Source organism: Pomacea canaliculata, linkage group LG6, assembly GCF_003073045.1.
Source record: "Pomacea canaliculata isolate SZHN2017 linkage group LG6, ASM307304v1, whole genome shotgun sequence".
NCBI lineage: Eukaryota > Metazoa > Mollusca > Gastropoda > Architaenioglossa > Ampullariidae > Pomacea > Pomacea canaliculata.
Genome location: NC_037595.1, coordinates 14,825,525 through 14,844,065, shown reverse-complemented (window position 1 = coordinate 14,844,065; position 18,541 = coordinate 14,825,525). Strand labels below are relative to the sequence as shown.

General features: G+C 43.0%; 2 protein-coding genes across 2 annotated transcripts; one reads left to right on the top strand and one right to left on the bottom strand.

The window, feature by feature from the left end:
- The first annotated feature begins 8,294 nt into the window (after nucleotides 1–8,294).
- LOC112566727 (serine/threonine-protein phosphatase 6 regulatory ankyrin repeat subunit C-like) lies at nucleotides 8,295–13,934 on the top strand. Its single transcript, XM_025243063.1, has 3 exons — nucleotides 8,295–8,461; nucleotides 11,639–12,080; nucleotides 12,478–13,934. Exons 1-3 carry the CDS (start codon nucleotides 8,454–8,456, stop codon nucleotides 13,000–13,002), a joined length of 975 nt encoding a protein of 324 aa, XP_025098848.1. The 5' UTR covers nucleotides 8,295–8,453; the 3' UTR covers nucleotides 13,003–13,934.
- A 213-nt stretch (nucleotides 13,935–14,147) lies between these two features.
- Nucleotides 14,148–17,351, bottom strand: LOC112566728. Its single transcript, XM_025243064.1, has 3 exons — nucleotides 17,210–17,351; nucleotides 15,499–15,801; nucleotides 14,148–15,158 (listed from the first exon to the last, which is right to left on the bottom strand). The coding sequence occupies exons 2-3, from the start codon at nucleotides 15,766–15,768 to the stop codon at nucleotides 14,883–14,885; spliced, it is 546 nt and encodes a 181-aa protein (XP_025098849.1). The 5' UTR covers nucleotides 15,769–15,801; nucleotides 17,210–17,351; the 3' UTR covers nucleotides 14,148–14,882.
- Nucleotides 17,352–18,541: the final 1,190 nt, after the last annotated feature.

The following is an 18,541-nucleotide window of genomic DNA, read 5'->3' as shown; positions in this document are numbered from 1 at the left end:
ACAAATTTTCGCTGGTGGTGCGTGGATGAAGGGGAAATCTTGAAGAAGCGCTCATTTTCACTTGCTCGACTTCTGGCTTCTCCGAGACTCCAGCAGCCCTAACTCCATCCCCCGTCTGTCTCCATTTCTCCAGCAACAGTTTGAAAACGGGAAGGGTTGGGGAACAAGCAAAACCTTCAGCTTATTCGTGCCCCCTCCCCCCATCGCAGGCCCCTGACCCTTCCCTATGGGCTGTTGCTAGTGGCAGTGGTACAAGCAAACAAACATGGTGTTTCTTTGCAGACTACCCAGACTGCCACGGAGGAGAGGGGAGGAGTAAAACTATAGAAAAAAACACACACAAAAATCAAGAAGAGATCAGACGATGTAATTACCGGTTTTGACTCAAAGTGCAAAGGTTGGGCGATTAGCTGTCTGAAAGGCTTTTTCTTTCTGACCACAAGCAGTTCAGTTCCACGGATACACGGGTTGGTTACGCAACACGTCCCACTGAAGCAGGAACTGAACTAGTCAGTGCATGGAACAGGCAGAATTTCTGTCTCTGTGTGCATGTGATGGCTGTGTGGTAACTGAAGACCGGCCTATCATTTCTTCTGGAGTGTTGTGTTTCCTTCACAGTGTGGGCCCCTGCACCAGGGGCAGACAATCTGACGCCAGGTCGATGGCCTTGCCAAGAAAACAAGTCCAAACAATCGACTGGAGAATTCAATCCGAAACTGATCTATTAGAAAAATTCGAGTTAGGTTTTGGGAGAAAATGTTCTCAGCTTGCCCACAGCCACTTACTTAACAAGACCACCTAGTCTGGGGGCCTAAACGTGCTTGTCTTTCGGTCCAAACATAACAGATTTCCAGATGCCTTCTAACTGCAATGGAGAAAATCTTTTTCTGACCTTAAGTGGGAAGAAATATTTCTTTAATCTGTTACTTTTACAATAATACAAAACTTTGGTGGTTCCAGACACCGTGTTTTACCTAGAAACACTGTATTACACCATATTAAACTACAGGAATCGAACCTTGCTCCTTTTGCACGCAGGCAAACACTTGTTTTTCGATTACATTATTGTTTAAAACGTTTGGAAGGATTTCTTTACTAAGTTTAAAGAAAAATCCTTTCAATGTGAACATACAAAAGTAAAGACATAGATAATGGTAATATGAAGTAAACTTAGACAAGATATTCTGTCCTTTTTCATTATCAAAATAAGTCATGAACAATTTTATATTTATCATTGAAACTGTTTCAGATTTTCAGCTAAATGTGAACTCTTTTGTCATGGACAGGTAAAAAAGATATGCAACAAGTATTATTATACAGTAAATTATAAACCTTCCTGGCTCTACCGTCCAGATTCCGTGTTCAAAAACCATGTTGTCCATTTAATTTTCTATGAGAAGAAAGCCAACCGCACCATTCCTTTCCTTCCTGCACCCCACCGGCTCTTTTTAAACTCATTCACTATTAAATTAACGCCTAGTCTGACTCCAACTACCCATTTAACCGCCTCGTTCTCTCTGATTCTATTTCGATATACTCGTGTCTTTCATTACTCCAAGCTCCCTTTATCTCTCTATAGCACTCTAGTACATTCTTTGTTTAATGCCGTTACTCTGGACTCCTTACATCTGGTCCACTTTCCTTTTCTGTCTTTTATCCACTCATCTAGAGCAAACTGCTAAGTGGTAAGTTTTTCAGGGTTAGTGTTTTGTCTGTGGGGGATAATACATTCTCATACTAGACGGTAAGAATAAAACAAATTACACGGTTATAAATTTCATTAGTAATTTTCTCCACTCGTCAACAATCGTCTTGTCTCAGACATTTCTATCGAAAGCTTATCTGCTGCACCGACGGCAACTCGACATACACAAACAAGTTGTCTCACGCCTGCTTTGATGTTAAAGTGGCGGGTGTTGCGAACATCAGGTGAACCGAGCCACCAACATGTCGGCTCGCACACTACCTGTGGCCCTTCTGTATCCAGGTGTTGACATGTCGCTACAAAAATCCCCTTCATTGATCATCACCTTTCATCTTACTTTTAACAGATCAGGACACATTTTCAAACAAGGGGATCAGTGAGGCCAGATGACAAATTGTATGCGGGGTCGGCCCCCGCCAGGAAGGGTAGGTCAGGGAAGAAAGTGGAGGCCGCCGAATAGCAGGGTTATCAAGCAGCAAGAGAGACAAGAGAGGCAGGAAATTGACAAATAACAGTGATCACACGGTTTGATTGGGTGAGCATATCCTAGTGACTGCAGCCTGAAGTGAGAATGTAATATTGCCTTGTGGGAAACGAGCTCCGGCAGCGTGTGTGATAACTACTTCATGGACCGAGCCAACACACACACGCCAACTGTCCGCCACATCTGCCCACCGCCGTGCCCGAGCGACCAGCCCTAGTCTATCTTTCAAACGGGTATTTGAGCAATCGCTTGTAAGGGGTACTGTCTTGAAATTATCAGTATACAGGTACTTGAACACGCAGTCAAAAATGCAGAGCTCGAGTTCATCCGGGTACTTGAGATTTCAGATGAAGGTACACTCTTAATTTCATAGAGAATTGCAAGTGTATCTTACAACAATCGTGATTTCATTGAAGTTTGTAGCTTGCAATCTAAGTGTAGCACCATTTCCCGTAGAGGTGTCTCTTTTTCAAAAGATTGGATTTTCACTCTACTTGTTGCAGACATTACCTTCAGCCAATGCTGTCGTGAAGAAGACACTTTCATTACAGAAAAATTAGAATCTTATTTTAATTGATGTAATCATATTGCAATGAAGAAGTTTTTTTTTGCCTGTTAACGCTTTCTGGGTTTTGTTAGAGAGACTGTTGTGGTTTGTTGTTATTGTTTTTGCTTCTTTCGGGGAGAAAAAACTTTCCTACTTTTTTGAAGTAATATTTTAAATGTCATGAAGGCTTGCATATCAAGATTTGTTATCTAAACCTGTAATCCGGGATGAAATGATTGATGTGCAAGGAGGCATGTTACAGTTTGTGCAATCTAAACCCGCTGCAGACCTTTGGTTTTATTATATTTCATGATTGATGACATTTTTACGCGCATCTTGGATGCTAATTTGAGGGATCTGTCCTCTGGATCCACCACCAGTTGGTGCCACTTACCTTGTAGTGGTGTGGTGCGCACCTTGTCGATCCACAGAGCTATGTCTGCAAGAGCCTTGTGCTCCTGGCAGGTCTAACCAAGCCTTCAAACATCGGCATTCTTACTTGCCATAGGAAAGCAGAAGAAACGTACCCTCCTACACTGGAGAGCTCCGTTCCATGTAGGTAGTATTTGTAACGGCGAGTGTGGCTCACCTAAGCAAATCTGTTCATGTCTTCGAGTCAAATGAAGAAATATCGCACAGGTTGTGTTCAAGAAACAATTTTGTTGCCTCGAAAATAGAAAAACTGATTTTGGAATGCAGCCCTACAGATTTGGACTTCATTTAGAAGCTGAAGATAATCAAGCCAGGCTTCGATTGAAGTTGAGAAAATAAAAAAAAAAAGTCCAACCTAATTCACTTAACAGACTTGACAGTAAGTCTTCCCCAGAACAAAATGTAATAGGCAACAATCAGGGTCATTGAAGCCTAGGTCGCATTGAGTTAGTTTTTGTGACTGCTGATAATGACTTTTTTTAACCGTAAAAAATATAACATTATAAAAATTTGAAACATATCTGTTGATGTAAAAACTTGTTTCTTCCTCATGTCGCTGTATGCAAAATTTACTATTTACTTACTCGCATGTATTCTCGTTTTAGCTCTCAAGCGTTTGTCACCCTCAATTCTTTATTTAACTGTTTCGATCACACACATCAACGGTTCCCTCACATCGTCGGTTGTTTTTAGTATTGTGCTGGATAAGGATACGACTGATGATGTGTTAGTCACTGTGTCATGATGTTACTTGTAGACCAGACGGTGTAGAGAGTGTCGATGTTGAATGTTTGGTGCTTGATCTTTGTTTAGGCTTTTCACCACCAAACGATATTGTTTCACCCTTCTTATCTTGTTTGAGTGGGCGGCTGTCCCATTGGTCCCTACACCACTGTTAATCCACTGGCGTTTGTAGCCAGTATCTATAGGAAATGACAATGAGTACAAACTAACTTCAGTAGCGTGTCCAAGGGAGCATTCAGCAACAACACATTGTGTCCTGGTTTGTTTTCTTTAACCGATAGCCTCCAAATTTAGCTCAGGCAGACGACATTATTTTTCAGAAATACCACCCTTTTGTTACTTGTTTTCTCAACAAATCCAAATCTGATTAAGAGAAATGTAATATCCTCTAAATCAGAGCTACACCTTGGGTTATTCGGACATTGAAAGTCTGCATTTCTCGCACCAGTTTTTTTTTTTTTTTCAGAACCACAAGAAATGCAGACTGTCGTCAGCAGGTGTGAATCATAGCGGATAATAAATTAACGGATGGGTTTTTGGAAGCTGAAATTTACAGGTCAGTTTTATATCGCCTATATCTACTGATATTTGAAAATAAATTCCGCAAACCGTTGAGTTTGGTCTTTAAATTTCATCCGATTTATCGTTTAAAGAAGCAGGGAGCATCGCCTGGTATCAAAAGCGCTGGAGAAATAATAATAATAAAAAAATTAAGTGAATACATTGATAGGCGATCTACAGGATATTTTACATGCAAAGCAACAGAACTGTTAAAAAATACGTTAAAAATATTGTTTAGAATTTAGGCAAGTCACCACAGCACCTTAAAATAGAAGGTTTTATTTTTAGAATACATTGCCACCGTTTAGGTTGGCTCCTACACCCATTATGTAGTGATATGCCGTATCAACACCAGTCCCGTAAGTTCAACATATATCACTAAATGCAGGTCTAGTCAGTCTGGTCACTCAGAGCTAGAGTGTAATTTCACTAAGCTGGAGTTGGAATACGTCAGCATAGGAAAGACGTTAATGATTAAGTCTGATGACCAACAACGACAGGCGATCTGCCATCAGTATGTAGTTCCTGAATGGAAGAAAACCATTTGTTTTGGAAAAGAAGTGAGTTATCAGTGAAAACCGTTCCTTGCCTATGAGTCAAACAGGTGCAGCTCAAAATCCAGTAAATCGCTAGAATAATATACCAAAATATTATTTGAATGGCGCTTTTCTATTGGCCAAGAGCCGTGAGCAAAGAGATTGACTACAGTGAGATCCGCCGCTGTCCACATTTGGAGTGACTACAGCTCAGTGTTCCATCCACACGCGGACTATCGTCACGGCCTGTCGTCATGTGAAGAGACTGAGAACGGCATCGACAGCTCGCCTTCTTGTCAACGGTTTCATCTTCAAACCAATCGCCTTGCGTGGGCAAGTGCCGGGGCTGGTGTTGAGCGCCATGCCCAGAACGCCAGCGCCGCCAGAGCAGGCGAGACAATCGATGGGATGAGGGAGGCCGGGAGTGAAACAGGATTTCACTTTTGTAACCGCCATGGCTTGCGTGGTTGCCATGGTTCCAGACGCCACGACAAGCAGCTGCCTCTCCGGCGCTCGACACCTGCCAGCAGTTTCTTGCTGCATACAGCAGTGGCGTGGCGTGCGTGCGTGCTGGTGGTGTGCCGACTTGTCTTTATGCTCAGTCATGGTGACTAAATCGGTTGACAAGAGCAAAAACAAGAGCAGTGATGCTAATTATAAGAAACTACCTGGTCTCAAGCGCTCTACTCGTGCAGCCTCTAGAGCTGCTGGATGTTGAAGGCTGAAGACTTAGGGCGTCCTCTCGCGCTGACCCTAGTGACCCGACCCTGTAAGGGCCCTCCACTGATAGGCACAGCGGGATGAGAGAATGGTTGCCTGGTAACTATCACGTCCAAGTGCAAGTAGTCTTTCCCAATGATCCCGTCCTCGCTTTAGCCCCGAGTTGTGAAAAACACCTCAACCTCTTGTTATCTCCAGCCTCTGCGCTACTCTTATCACACATCGTTTACCAATATTGAGCTCACCACCATCACCAACGCCACCAACATCAGACGACCTGATGTGCCTGACACTGGTCACTGAAGCACCATCTTCAGGAACACCAACGCTTGACGACTAGATATGTCATCATGTATCATCAGCACTGTCATCAACCACCACCATCGCCAACATCCCACGAGCTGATGTGTGTCTAACATCACGAGCGTCATTACCATTACCTTGCCACCATTACCAAAACACGACATCACCTGATATGTCCAACATCACCAGCCTGTAACATCGTATAATGTAACAAATATCACAATCATTGCATGCAACATTACAGAATGTAATAAACATCACAATCATGTAACACAGCAGCTACTTGTTACTCGCCGTTATGGCCAACTCTTGCAGCTGTGATTTTATTGTCAACTTTCGAGCTGTCATTTCATTTGAGTCAACTTAATAAGCAGCTAGCATGACCTCAGTGTAACAAAATCCTGAAACAATCGGACATATTTTTATTTACTTAATGTCCCTTTCCCAATATTTTGAGGTTCCCAGTACATTGTCGGCAACGGTAGTGGGAAGGATAACTGAGCGAAGGGGCCTGAAGTTTCCACTCGATGTGCTCTGATGTGCTTGAATGATATCCTGTCTCCTGACTGTGGGACACATCAAACGGCTTGAGGAAACTGGAAGGAGGTGAGTGGGAGGAGGTGAAGAGAGAGACACGGTAGTGAAGTGGGGAGATAATCGTTGCCCAAAGGCGACTCGCTCGCTCGCCACCCTGTTCTTTTCTTCCTCCGCTCTCACTCATGCACTTATTCTATCACTCTCACTATCCTTCTTCTTTCACTCATATCGGTACCTTCTCAAATTAGACGTTGTTGTAGAAGTAGTATTTTGTCATTTGAAGCTACCGGTAAGTTCGAACGGAAAAATTAGCATACAAAATAAACACTCCGCAAAACAACTAGCCAGACATGGCCTGCCACCTTCCCGGAGATAAGAATATTCTAGTCAAATTTGGTGACGGTCAGATTTGCATGAGGTCCGACTCAGAACAACAGACGCAAAACACTCACTGCCACACTTCTTTAATAATAATAATGGGAACATATAACGCGCAGCATCACGACCAAGATAGATCGCACTCTCTAGGCAGACCAATAATGATAAATGAAAGATAACAGCCAGTGGACAGTGAGGTACATATAGACACACAAAACAACATAAAGATGAAGTACAAGAGTAGAACGTAAAGCAGATAGATAAAAATATGAAGGGATGTAGGTACTGTACTTTAAACAGTGTGAAGATGGAGTCGTTACATGATATTATTTTAGGGATAGTACTTTGTGAACAGATATGTTTTCAGACAGCGTTTGAATGTAGCCTCGGAGTCCGAGTGGTGAATTAATGTGGAAGAGAGTTCCACTGCTTAGCAGCACAGAGAAAGAATGTCCGTTGTTCGATGTGACTGTCTTTGTGGGAGAGAGAGATAGAATGCGGGAGTATGAGGAGCGATTGCTAAGATCACATATATCATATATCTAACAGTGGAAATTTTTGACAACGCCGGCAAGTATTTAATACGAAAAGGTCTAAGACTAAAGTATCTACCAAAATAATGCGCATTTTGCGAACCTGCAGGACTGTCTCACTTCTCCAGAGCTCTATTCATGCGTTACCACTACGCTAACAGCTCTAAGGGAGGCAATGCAGCAGATGTAATAATTCCTAGAATGTTACTTCCCTTTCCTACGGCTCGAACCCCCAAAAATATAGGAGCTGGAAGTCAGGCCACGCCCCTTTTAGACCAGTAAACTTCGCTAGATTCGGTCGTGCCTTTGTTCTGACGATCGTGTACTGGCAACAGACACACACATACACAATCAGACGAGCACGCTTTCATACTTTACGAAGGGCGATACCAAAGAGAATCAACTTTGCTATTAGTCGAAGGTGGGCGTGGCCGCTTCCGCCCAGGTGGTCGCTCGTGGTATCCTCTTTGCTCGAACTCAGTCCCGTGCCAGTACTAGACGATATGGGCATCAGTACGGATTTAATGCATATGCTATGTCTCATTATAGAATTGTAAACAGAAATAATAACTAGCCCAAACTGTAAACACTTCTAGAATAATTAATAGACACACACAAAGGAAAAATACAATAGCCGACAACAAGCAAGATAGTTTGGGGACGTCACATATTGACGAGGCTGATATGATGATGTGACGATTGTGGTAAAAGCGATGTGAAAGCTTGGGGATGCAGGCGGTGTTGATGTCCTGACTCCTGCAAACAGTCAAGCCTGGCTCTTGCTTTCTGCTCGCTAGAGTGCAGGCACGTGACGTGTTTTGGCAAGCGATGCCGTTAGCTGGCAGCAGATTCACCGACATCACAGCTGTTTTGTTTTCTGTGTTTCGACCTTTCACCCTGTTGCACTGCGCGGGCCTACAGAGCAGCAGCAAGTGTCGCTGCACAAACCACCTGTACAACTCCACCCGACCTCATGACCAGGTGAGCTGTACCCATTGTTTGTCTACCCCTGACCTCTGCACGCTGATTTAACGTCCGGATTCTCTGGTTGACCAACTTTCTGTCTACTTACTTCTCTACCCTCCGATAGGACGCTAGCAGTCAAGGGCGGGCGGTGACGTAATCGTGCTCGTCAACTCTCTCTTCACTTTCCCTATCGCCCCTCTTCCCCTGACACCCTCTCTTGTCTCGAAGACACTACCTTGACACTAATTATTTTCGGACATGGAGACTTGGTATGCTTGGTATACTCCGGTATGCTTGGTGTAAACTTGGCGATTCCATCCCAGTCTCAGACATAATGAAGTGTTGTAGGACGCTCGCCCTAGTTGCGTCCCCTGCTATATTTACTCCCCTGTCTCCAGTTCCTTCTAAAAGAAAGAGAGGAGTGTTGTACTATTTTTGAAAGTGCAAACTCTCTATTTTGTGTTATACATGCCCTCTTCGCCAAGAAAACATGTCCTCAAAGTGTTTGCACAGCAACACTTGTGAGGGGTTTCCCGGGTTGATGATGCTTCTTTCGCAAAAACAAACCCTGCGGTTAGCCTGTGTACGCATGCAATCAGTCGCATGTGCGTTGTTAGGTCGTGGTATGTTTTCAGGCCACAAATCTAGTGTAAGCATGGTTTTTCGGTGAGCGGACAGCCCTTACAGGAGATTATGGATAAAGTTTGTAAAAACGACGCGGAAAAATTGTTCTGAACCAAAATTGCATCATACAATTTGTGGATTGCACTTCGCGACGATTGTTTGGAAGATTCATTTATTTTAGCAACAAACTGCTTCCGACAGTATAGAAAGTTAAAATTGGATGCAGTTCCAAGTGTGCTTTAAAAAATGCCTTCCCGCATTCTCCAGCGGCAGCAGCAAGCACAAGACAAACACAGATTCTGTGAGAGAAAAAAAGAATCAGAAAGAGCCGTTAAAGGTAAAAAAAAAAAAAAAACCCAAACAAAGAGCACATTATTGTAGAGTAGATAGAGCTTAAGTTATTCTTAAATGCAACAATATATGCTTTTTATTTCAAAGTGATAACATTATATCTTTTAATATAACCTACCTCATAAATTTTACAACACGGGTCTCATCAGACCAGAGTTCATGCAGATTTGCATGATGTATGATCAGACCATTAGAAATTGATGCAAAACAAAGTTGAAATTACTTCCAGCAGCATGTGCATTTACACATAGATTTTTCAGACTTAATAGCTTATTACTCGTTCTTGGAATTGTATTTTGTGTTAGTACTTGTGGAATGCATAGAAAGTAAAATTTTTATGGTTAAAAATATTTCCTTAATAATATTTATAATTGTTTAAGTATAATATAGCAACACTTGTCCTTCAGTTAGTTTAATGTAATCCACCAGTTTTTCATGTTTGTAGCATATGCAGTTTTGTGTATTATCATGCATAGTAAACTATACTTACCTGAGACTTGAATTGCAGGACACTGATGTCATAAAGCGAGCTCATGCAAATGTTGCATCCAGCACAATAGACAAGCATTATGCAACACCAAGCTGTAGTGCCAGTTCCATTGTCAGTAACATCACAGCTAATATACCCTCCAATATACTCAGTTAATCATGTGAAATTGAAATGCCTTCTGCCTTCAGCTATGATCCAAAGTTTACAGACATTGGAGTTTGGACAAACATAACACTTGAGCACTTGTTGTGCACTACCATTGTATATTGGCAAACATGAAGCCTTTTGAGTGAAGCAAAGGTAAGGTACATTAGCTTTTATTAAGAGATATCAACTATACATTGCAAACTTTCTTTTGTATTGCAGGATTCAGCATAAGTGAACTTAAATTTCTTTTAGGGAATAAAGTTTAGGACAAGATATTTGCAGTTAAAATTTAATATCTACAGCCAACTATATCAAATTATGCATAAAAGAATTTTATACAGACTGTTACCTGACATTTAAAATCAGGGATATTTAAAATCAGTATTCTCAAAATCTGTAAATTAAAAACTGTTGTATTACAAATATGAATTGTATGTTACCATTGCAAGAATCTGGATAAAACTTAAGCAGAGAACCACAGCAATAAAGTGCAATTCGCACGCATGTGATTGCACAAAGGCAAAAACTTGGCTGTCTTATCCATTCCATAAGCCATTGAAAGTTAAAGTTCCACTGAATAGTACAAAGGCATTTTGAAGCAGACACGGAAAGTCATTTAGAATGTCAAAGTGGCTTTGGGTCTGATGGTGAGACCCACAACTCAAGTGACTCGGACTTAAGGATCATATCCTTAACAAGATTCCAAAAGTCATGAAAAAACTGAATGTGAGCAATATGAAACTGATGTTGTAGACAAGTATTCTTGTTTTTTTGGGGGCGGGTGAGTGGGTTGTTAGGGAGGAATTGGTATTTTACACCAAACCAGCAACTCGGGCTATATCACAGCAAAGCAGCAAGTCTTGTGAACAAGTGCCACAACATTTTGTTGAGATAGTTAACAGTAGAAGTTAATAAGCTGTTCTACAAACCATATTGTATTAGAAACTGTTTTTTAATTATACTGTGCATGCTTTCACACTTGCAGTCATACACATAAAAAAGTATTCAGAAATATGTAAACAGCTATTGTATATTGTCACAGTCTGGGACATCTAAAGCGTCTATGTGCATTTTTTGAACTTGGAAATTCTCTCCTTGTTCTCTTCACAGTGCATGAAGGTAGTTTCTACTCTTAAGCTTCGACCAAGAATACCATAGCACCATCTCATGATCTGTCTATAAGCTGGGTATCAAAATTTCCTGCAATACAAGTTTTGTATCCTGTTGTTTGGAATTTTGTAGAGAGCTGATGTAGAGTTTAATGTTGTAGAGATGATTTTGTGATTGGTGATTGTGGCCCTCAGCAACAACAACAAATGTTTCCAGTACAATATCACCTGGCAATAAATTTCCACGTTTATAAAAATGGTGATTTATTTCTATTATCTTATCAAGCATGTGTGATCAATCAGTACACAAAAAGAATAACACATGTCATCCTCCTCTTTTTCTTGTGTTGTGTCCAAGTCTCCATTCTCCTGTTTAAACAACCAAGATTTTAGACTGATGTTGTCACAAAAATTATGTTCAGGAGAGAATTGTTGGTGACGGGAATTGAAGATGAAAATATGTGCTTGCAGTTTTCTAGAGGCCGTTCACAGTAACAGCCTGCGCCTCGTGCAGCTGCACCTGGCCGTGCCGCAAGCGTTGCAGGCCCGCGATCTGCAGCAGGCGCTGTTCGTGGCCACCCGGCTGGGCCATGAGGCTGTTGTGCGGCTGCTGCTGGAGACAGGGTTGTCGCTGGTGCTAGCGGTGGACGGCCGCCAGAACACGCCCCTGTATGTCGCTGTGGCTCATCGCTGGCCCCGACTGACGGAGCTGCTGGCGCGGGCCGGCCCGCCGGACCTTGTCAACGCCTGGGTGGGTGCGCGCCATGCCGCAGTGCATCTGGCAGCACAGGAAGGCCTGGATGAGTGTCTGCACGTGCTTGTCGAGTGTGGCGCCGACCTGCGAGCACGCGACTCTGCCGGCTGCACTCCTCTGATCCTGGCCGTCAGGTATAAGCGCTACGGTGTCATGAAGGTAGGACCTGCTGCACTCCCAACTGACCCAAATTTAGGTAAAGGCTGGGCCTTCTTGACAAGATACATATTCAAATATGTGGCCAGGCTATTTTTGTTTAATTTAAACGACATATAAAACTGTGCCATAGTCACGCAATGAAGTAAAATGTCTGGCAAGCCTTAATCTCTGTTCATACCACTACAGATCCGTATAATCTAGGGTGTGTCTTTCCTTACTGATTATCTAGGGTATGCCTCTCATTACGGAACATGATATAGGGTATGTGTCTCATTACTGAACATGTAGGGTGTGTCTCTCATTACTGAACATCATCTAGTGTATGAGTCTTGTTACGGTTTCTGAAAAAAAATTAAAACCTTCCTGCCTCTTTATTTTTAACAAACGTAAACTGTAGGTATTGCTGGAGCACAGCAGCAGCTCGCTGAACATGGCGGATCACAGCGGCCGCACGGCACTGCACTATGCCGCCCAGAGTGCCACGGGGGTGGCGCAGCTCCTAGCCGCAGGGGCCGAGGTGAACGTAGTGGATGGCGAGGGCTTAACTCCTCTGCTGATCGCGGCGGCGGAGGGCCTGTCTGGGGTGGTGAAGGCGTTGGCCGCCAGTGGCCGCTGTGACGTCAACGTGGCACTGCCATCTTCTCGCCGCACGGCACTGCACATCCTGGCGCACAAGGGGCACAGCGACTGCATAGCACAGTTGCTGGCGGCTGGCGCCGACGTCACGGCCGCGGACGCGGAGGGCCGCACGGCCATGTGGTTCGCCGTTTCCAACAACCGCCTGCATGTCGTCAAAGAGCTGCTGCGGGCCAGCTGTCAGGCTAACGTCAGCTGCTGCCCCGCTCACCTGGCGCTGACGGCCTGCCCCATACGTCTGGCGCTGGTCCTGCGCGCATGCACGTCATCAAGTTTTTCATCCTGACCGGCTACGACCTGCCACACCTACGCGAGTGTCTTGCCCTGCCAGAGGCCCAGCAGCTGTTTGAACGGGCCGACTTGCAGCACTGGCTGCAGCATGCTCGTGACGTCATGTCGCTGCGCTGTTTGTGCCGCAAGTGGATTCGCCATCATCTCGGCCGCCATTTCTACTGTGACCTGCAGCAGCTGCCGGTACCGGACAGCATCCGCCACTATCTATTCTACGGCGAGCTAGACGACAGTGAAGACTGAAAAAAATGCCCGAAGTCGACCGAGAGCCGTGGGCGGACTGCTGGGTGATGGGACAGCTTCACAGCGCCACCTGCACAGATGACGCTGATGGGAGAGTCGTGAGACTTTCTACCTCTTCCCTACTCCCGCAAAACCTCACTTCCTATATTTTTCGTTGGCTGCAACCACTGCCTGACAACTGATTATTTAATCCGATGGCATAGCTGTTTCTTGACATACCAGTCAGAGACCTGCTAGCCTCTGCGTTCCTGTAGTTAGTACGACTACAGGTGTGTCCTCGTAGTCTGAGAAAGGAACCGTTGTGCCTTTAAGTTTGTGACAATAGAGTTTGAGTAGTTTAGAACGATTAAGATAGTCACTGTTTATAGTTGTCGTATAACATCCTTTTGTCATTTTTATTTTAAACAGTCTGTTCGAACGCCCACTGCGGGCAGCTAGAATGGCGCACAGATTTCATAATCGGTACTCAATGTATACTGAAACACACATAGCAAGGACAAATATTTATTCTGTCAAATTGTTTTTTCTTCCTCCTATTTCAATAAAAGATTATGTATTTATATATATTGCAAATATTTCCCATCAGGCCTGTTATTTTCGTGTAAATAGGGCCATTCATTAAAATACTCAAATTTTGCACATATAGTTAAGACAACATCACTGGATTAAATATACATATGAAAACAGGTGTTTATTTACTGTCATAGTGTGCACGGAGCACGAGGTCATGGACATCAGGTGCTGCACGTGATGTTTGTGTTTAGTGGAAGTTTGTTTAGTTAAGCATCACCCTGAGGGTTGTCGTCGGGGCGACAATCGTCAAGAAAGTCTGAAAGCATTGTCTCTCGAACAGCGATTGCAATTCAGAACAAACTTACAATAAAAGACAATGACAGATTTTAAACCTCATAAAGCAAAAATAAAATAACTTAATAATAAAAAAGTTTATTTCTGTTCCACCATTTATTATCACAGTCAAATCATCTAGAAGGCCTTCGCTGTTAACACCATTCACCTACAATCAAAGGGAAACTACCCCAACAGTACAAGATCACAACAAATATCTGTTCAAGTGTTACAAAGTAGTATCCACTATAACTACGAATAGTTATGTACCAGAAAAACCAATTAATCTTTCATAATCTGACAAACATTTAACGATGTTGACAATCTGACTAGGTCGTAGTGGTATAATTTATAATTGTCCCTTATAATTGTTCTGTGCACAGTTTGATTTAAAAAAAAGTTTCTTTTTGGTTAATACCAGGAACTGGTTATTTTGTAACTTAGCACTTAATAATACTAGTATGTACAAATCCACCTTCCATACTAACACATACGTACTTAGGGAGGATTCTTGATTTACCAGATCATTGAGAGATTACATGGACTTAGTCATTAATTTGCAAAGTATCACCGGGCTGGCATCAATAGCCCACCTTTTAATGCTTTCAAAAACATTAGCTAGAGGAGCTATAGAGGCTCAGGGTACGCAAAACCCCACGAGTATGGGGGATAAATTGTAGACTTAATTTCTTTTGGAATGAAAATCTACTAGGAGTTAAAGACCATGAGAAAAAGACTAAAAATGAAATGGTCAGGCACAGCAGGCATCCAGCAGCCCCGTGCTCGCTACTGGAACTGCAGGGGGGAGATCCTCCTTTGTACCCAGGGTGCCAGGGCGCCGGGCGAGCTCCAGGCCAAACGAGGGTTGAAGAGAACGAAGCAAGCAGCCACCTGAGCAAACGCCATCAGGAAAAGCACGTGCACTGAGGTCAGGTAGGAGCATAGCACGCACATGTTGCTGGCGTGCACCAGAATGTCGAAGAAGGTGCCCAGAATATTATCCAGCTCCATCTTGCCGCCCCGTGGACTTTCCAGCCAGTCCAGTGAGCTCCAATCCACCACCTGCACACGTGCTACGTACATGGGGCGACACGATGGCGACAACGATCGCTTTCAGAACTCACAATTCTTGTTAAATATAAAACTGGCCGATAATTTGTATGACTTTATAATAGCTCTTTATGATAATCTTCCTCTGAACGCTATATCAAGCACCACTCAATGATGTATACAGAATATTATCCTATCATGTATACTAACACCCCTTTATATCTGCGCTGAACACTACTGTTTAATCTATATTGAACATCACTCCTAATCTACAATGAACACCACTCCATAATTTCTACTAAACACCACCTAACAATGTGTACCAACAATGTTTCTTAACAGCAGAGCTCACCCTTTTGGCAAAGCTAGATTTTTCCCATGTGAAGTAGTAGTACAGGTGTTGGACCAGGTGCAGCAGCACCAGCCACTGCAGTCGGCCGGTTACGAAGAAGGCCACGACGAAGGTGGTGAAGCCGTCCAGCAAGAAGTAGGAGCGGATGCGCACCAGGTCGCGGCGTGGCAGCATGCGGATGCGGAAGAGGACGGCAGTGTGTCCCAACACGTGGTACGCCTCCAGTACGAAGAGCAGCATGGCCACCATGTTCCACAAGCCCACCTCCATGGTCCACTGGTTCTATCGTCTCACAGTAAAAAGCTACACGCAACCACGCACACATAGGCACATGCAGGCACGCACATTCACATATTAATAGAAAAGGAACAGGACAAGTTTTATCAAACAAAATGTGCATTTTCGAAACAAGTGCGTGTGTGCACGTGCATGAGTGCGTGTATATCTTTGAGTGGGACAGTATCTGTAGTCAGGATCAGCGTGTGCATTGTCTGAAGCATGTGTTGTCTGAAGCATGTGGATGCACAACAGCTGTAGAAGCAAATGTTAAATACCACGCTCCGTAAACGAAGTAGCAGGACATGGAGACCGTTGGTCAACGAAAAGGTTGATCTCATCTGTCCATAAAAAAAACCAAAAAACAACCCACACACAAAAGGTAGAAAGCCGCAGACACAGAGGATGTCTACCCACAAGATATAGATCGTAGATTAAAATAGATCGTAGATAAAAAAAACACACACACACACAGAGCTGCACCATTCAGCCTGTTAGGCGAGGGGACATCACTCTTCACATTATCAAAGTTGGTCAGTGTAAACACGGACGTGTATAGGTGGACTGCTGCCTGTCTGCCAAGACCAACGCTTAGCCTCTTGCGATCAAAGTTCTCGTCTGTTAGTCTCGTCGAGCCTAAACAAAGAATTTGAATAAACCGGAAGCTTTGTACAAACATGCCTCGTTTTAGTCGTTAATCTGAACTGTGAATAAGCCGGAAGCTTTGTACACAACTGCCTCGTTTTAGTAGTGAACTGGGGAGAAAAAAAATCGTCTGCCAGCAGTCCACCAATACAAGTTCGTGGTGTAATTCACAAAGGGAATCATTTCCCGGTGAGCACAGCAATCATGAGCCAGTATTTGTTTTGTTTTAAATCAGCCATTCATTGAAAGTATTATCTTTTTCCTTTGCCTGCTGGTTCCGCAGTTTGTTGTTCCATGCTACGAACAGTTTGAACATTATTGTCCATATTTGTTTTAAGGTCATGATGTCAAGCAGAGGGGTTTGACTTCTTTTTGTGACCAGCAAAGAGAGTACAGCAGCTTGTTTAACTGTGTTGCACTGTCTCTCTGTGCGTGTGCGTGTGGGGATGTGGGGAGGGGCCATCGATCAGGCTGTGAGAGATGAAGAAAAACATGCTAGTATCCTCTGTTAATCTTCTATTTTGGGGGGAATTGGGGGATGACAGCATATGTGGAAGACGTGTACTGGACGAGTGCGGTTGCAGGCTGATAAGAGCGCCTCTCGTCACAGCAGGTCGGCTGCACTTGGAGACGTGAGACGTGCGCTGGGACGAAAAATGAATGCCGGCGAATAAAGCAAATGGGGGCGACTGGGCAGTGCAGCGAGCGGGGGATGGAGAGGTTATATATGCTTGCATCTTGCCTGTCGTCATACATCTGTTAACTGACGCAGACAAAATATGCCACATACCTGATTTTCGGTAGATCAAACAGCAAGGCAGAACCTCTCTCAGCCACAGTGCAGCCAGTTGTGAACCCTACCCGACCTTCGGCCGCACATAAGCAGACCGACCGGCTTTTGACGAAGGCGAGGTCATCGTGACACAAGAATCTCCTGTATAGAAGTTTCCCTATGCCAGACCACGAGATAACGGGAACGGCAATACTGGTACCTGGACACAATCTTGAGCAACTGTTTGCATGATGTGTGCGTTCATTTGTCTGTGTGTGCGTGAATGCATTTAGCCACACTTCAGTTCAGGAGTGTAAAATGCAGCCAGCTGCTTTTTTGCGGGAGAGTGCGCACTCTATGAACGACTAGTCAATAATATATTGTTTAATATTTGACACAAAAATGCAAGGCGCTAAAGAAATCTACAGAAAATTGGGAAAACTACGTATAAAATATATAGACAGTAAGTCCACACAAGCACATAAGTAACAAAATGATCAATCAATATGTAGATAGTAACAGAATTAATTATTAATTCGTATTCTTATTTGCTGTGAGGTTTGCCATTGTTATTCGTAAAACTTTATTATGTTCGTTAATAAGTCTTGTTAGTACTGTGAAATAAATATTTAAATATGTAATAGTTTGGATAATTCCAACAAAATTTGAGAATTCATTTACTTGTTTCTGTTTCAAAAGAACCTCACAGAAACAAATAGTGGTATAGTCCTCCCCAATATCATTCAGACGACATTTTCTTCATCGTCTTTTTTTTTTTTTTTTTTTTTTTTTGCATGCTATTGTATCGTCTCATTTATACTCCTAGGTTATTTGCTGTTCTGAACGCATGAAGTGGCTGTCAGGTGGAACAGAAATTTTGTTTTTTACGAGGATTTCTTATAATTCTAAAATTAAAAAGATTTCTCTATTGTCTATTGCAGGGACCCACGAAGGTGTATACTGATAAAAATAAGAACTCTCTGCTAATCTTTACCTTAAACCAGTTGAAATTAAGTTGAAGATTTTCTGATGGATCCAGATCCAAAACCTAAATTATTTAGCGTGATATATGGTCGTTTGGTTAAGTTTAACTTAAGTAATTTATTGTAATGTAAACCAAACGTAATAATTGAAAATGTAGATGTAGGATTTACTAATTTGTACCAAAATCCAGCATTCTGCATTTAACTATTACATGTAAGGGCTATTTATCTTATAGTTCTCCGAAGACCATTGCATTAATCGAAGTGCTTCTTTTTTAATTGAAAAGCAATTGCAGTTTTATAGCTAGGCCACAAAAATTTAAAACCCAGTCTTGACAGCAGTACAATATATATATAGCTGCTAGTA

Bases quoted from the DNA above. Each gene is read 5' to 3' on its own strand.
- LOC112566727 (XM_025243063.1), top strand. The intron at 12,081-12,477 runs GTAGGACCTGCT...CGTAAACTGTAG, and splicing joins AGCGCTACGGTGTCATGAAG to GTATTGCTGGAGCACAGCAG.
- LOC112566728 (XM_025243064.1), bottom strand. From the start codon at position 15,768: ATGGAGGTGGGCTTGTGGAACATGGTGGCCATGCTGCTCTTCGTACTG. The intron at 15,159-15,498 runs GTGAGCTCTGCT...GCACGTGTGCAG, and splicing joins AATCTAGCTTTGCCAAAAGG to GTGGTGGATTGGAGCTCACT.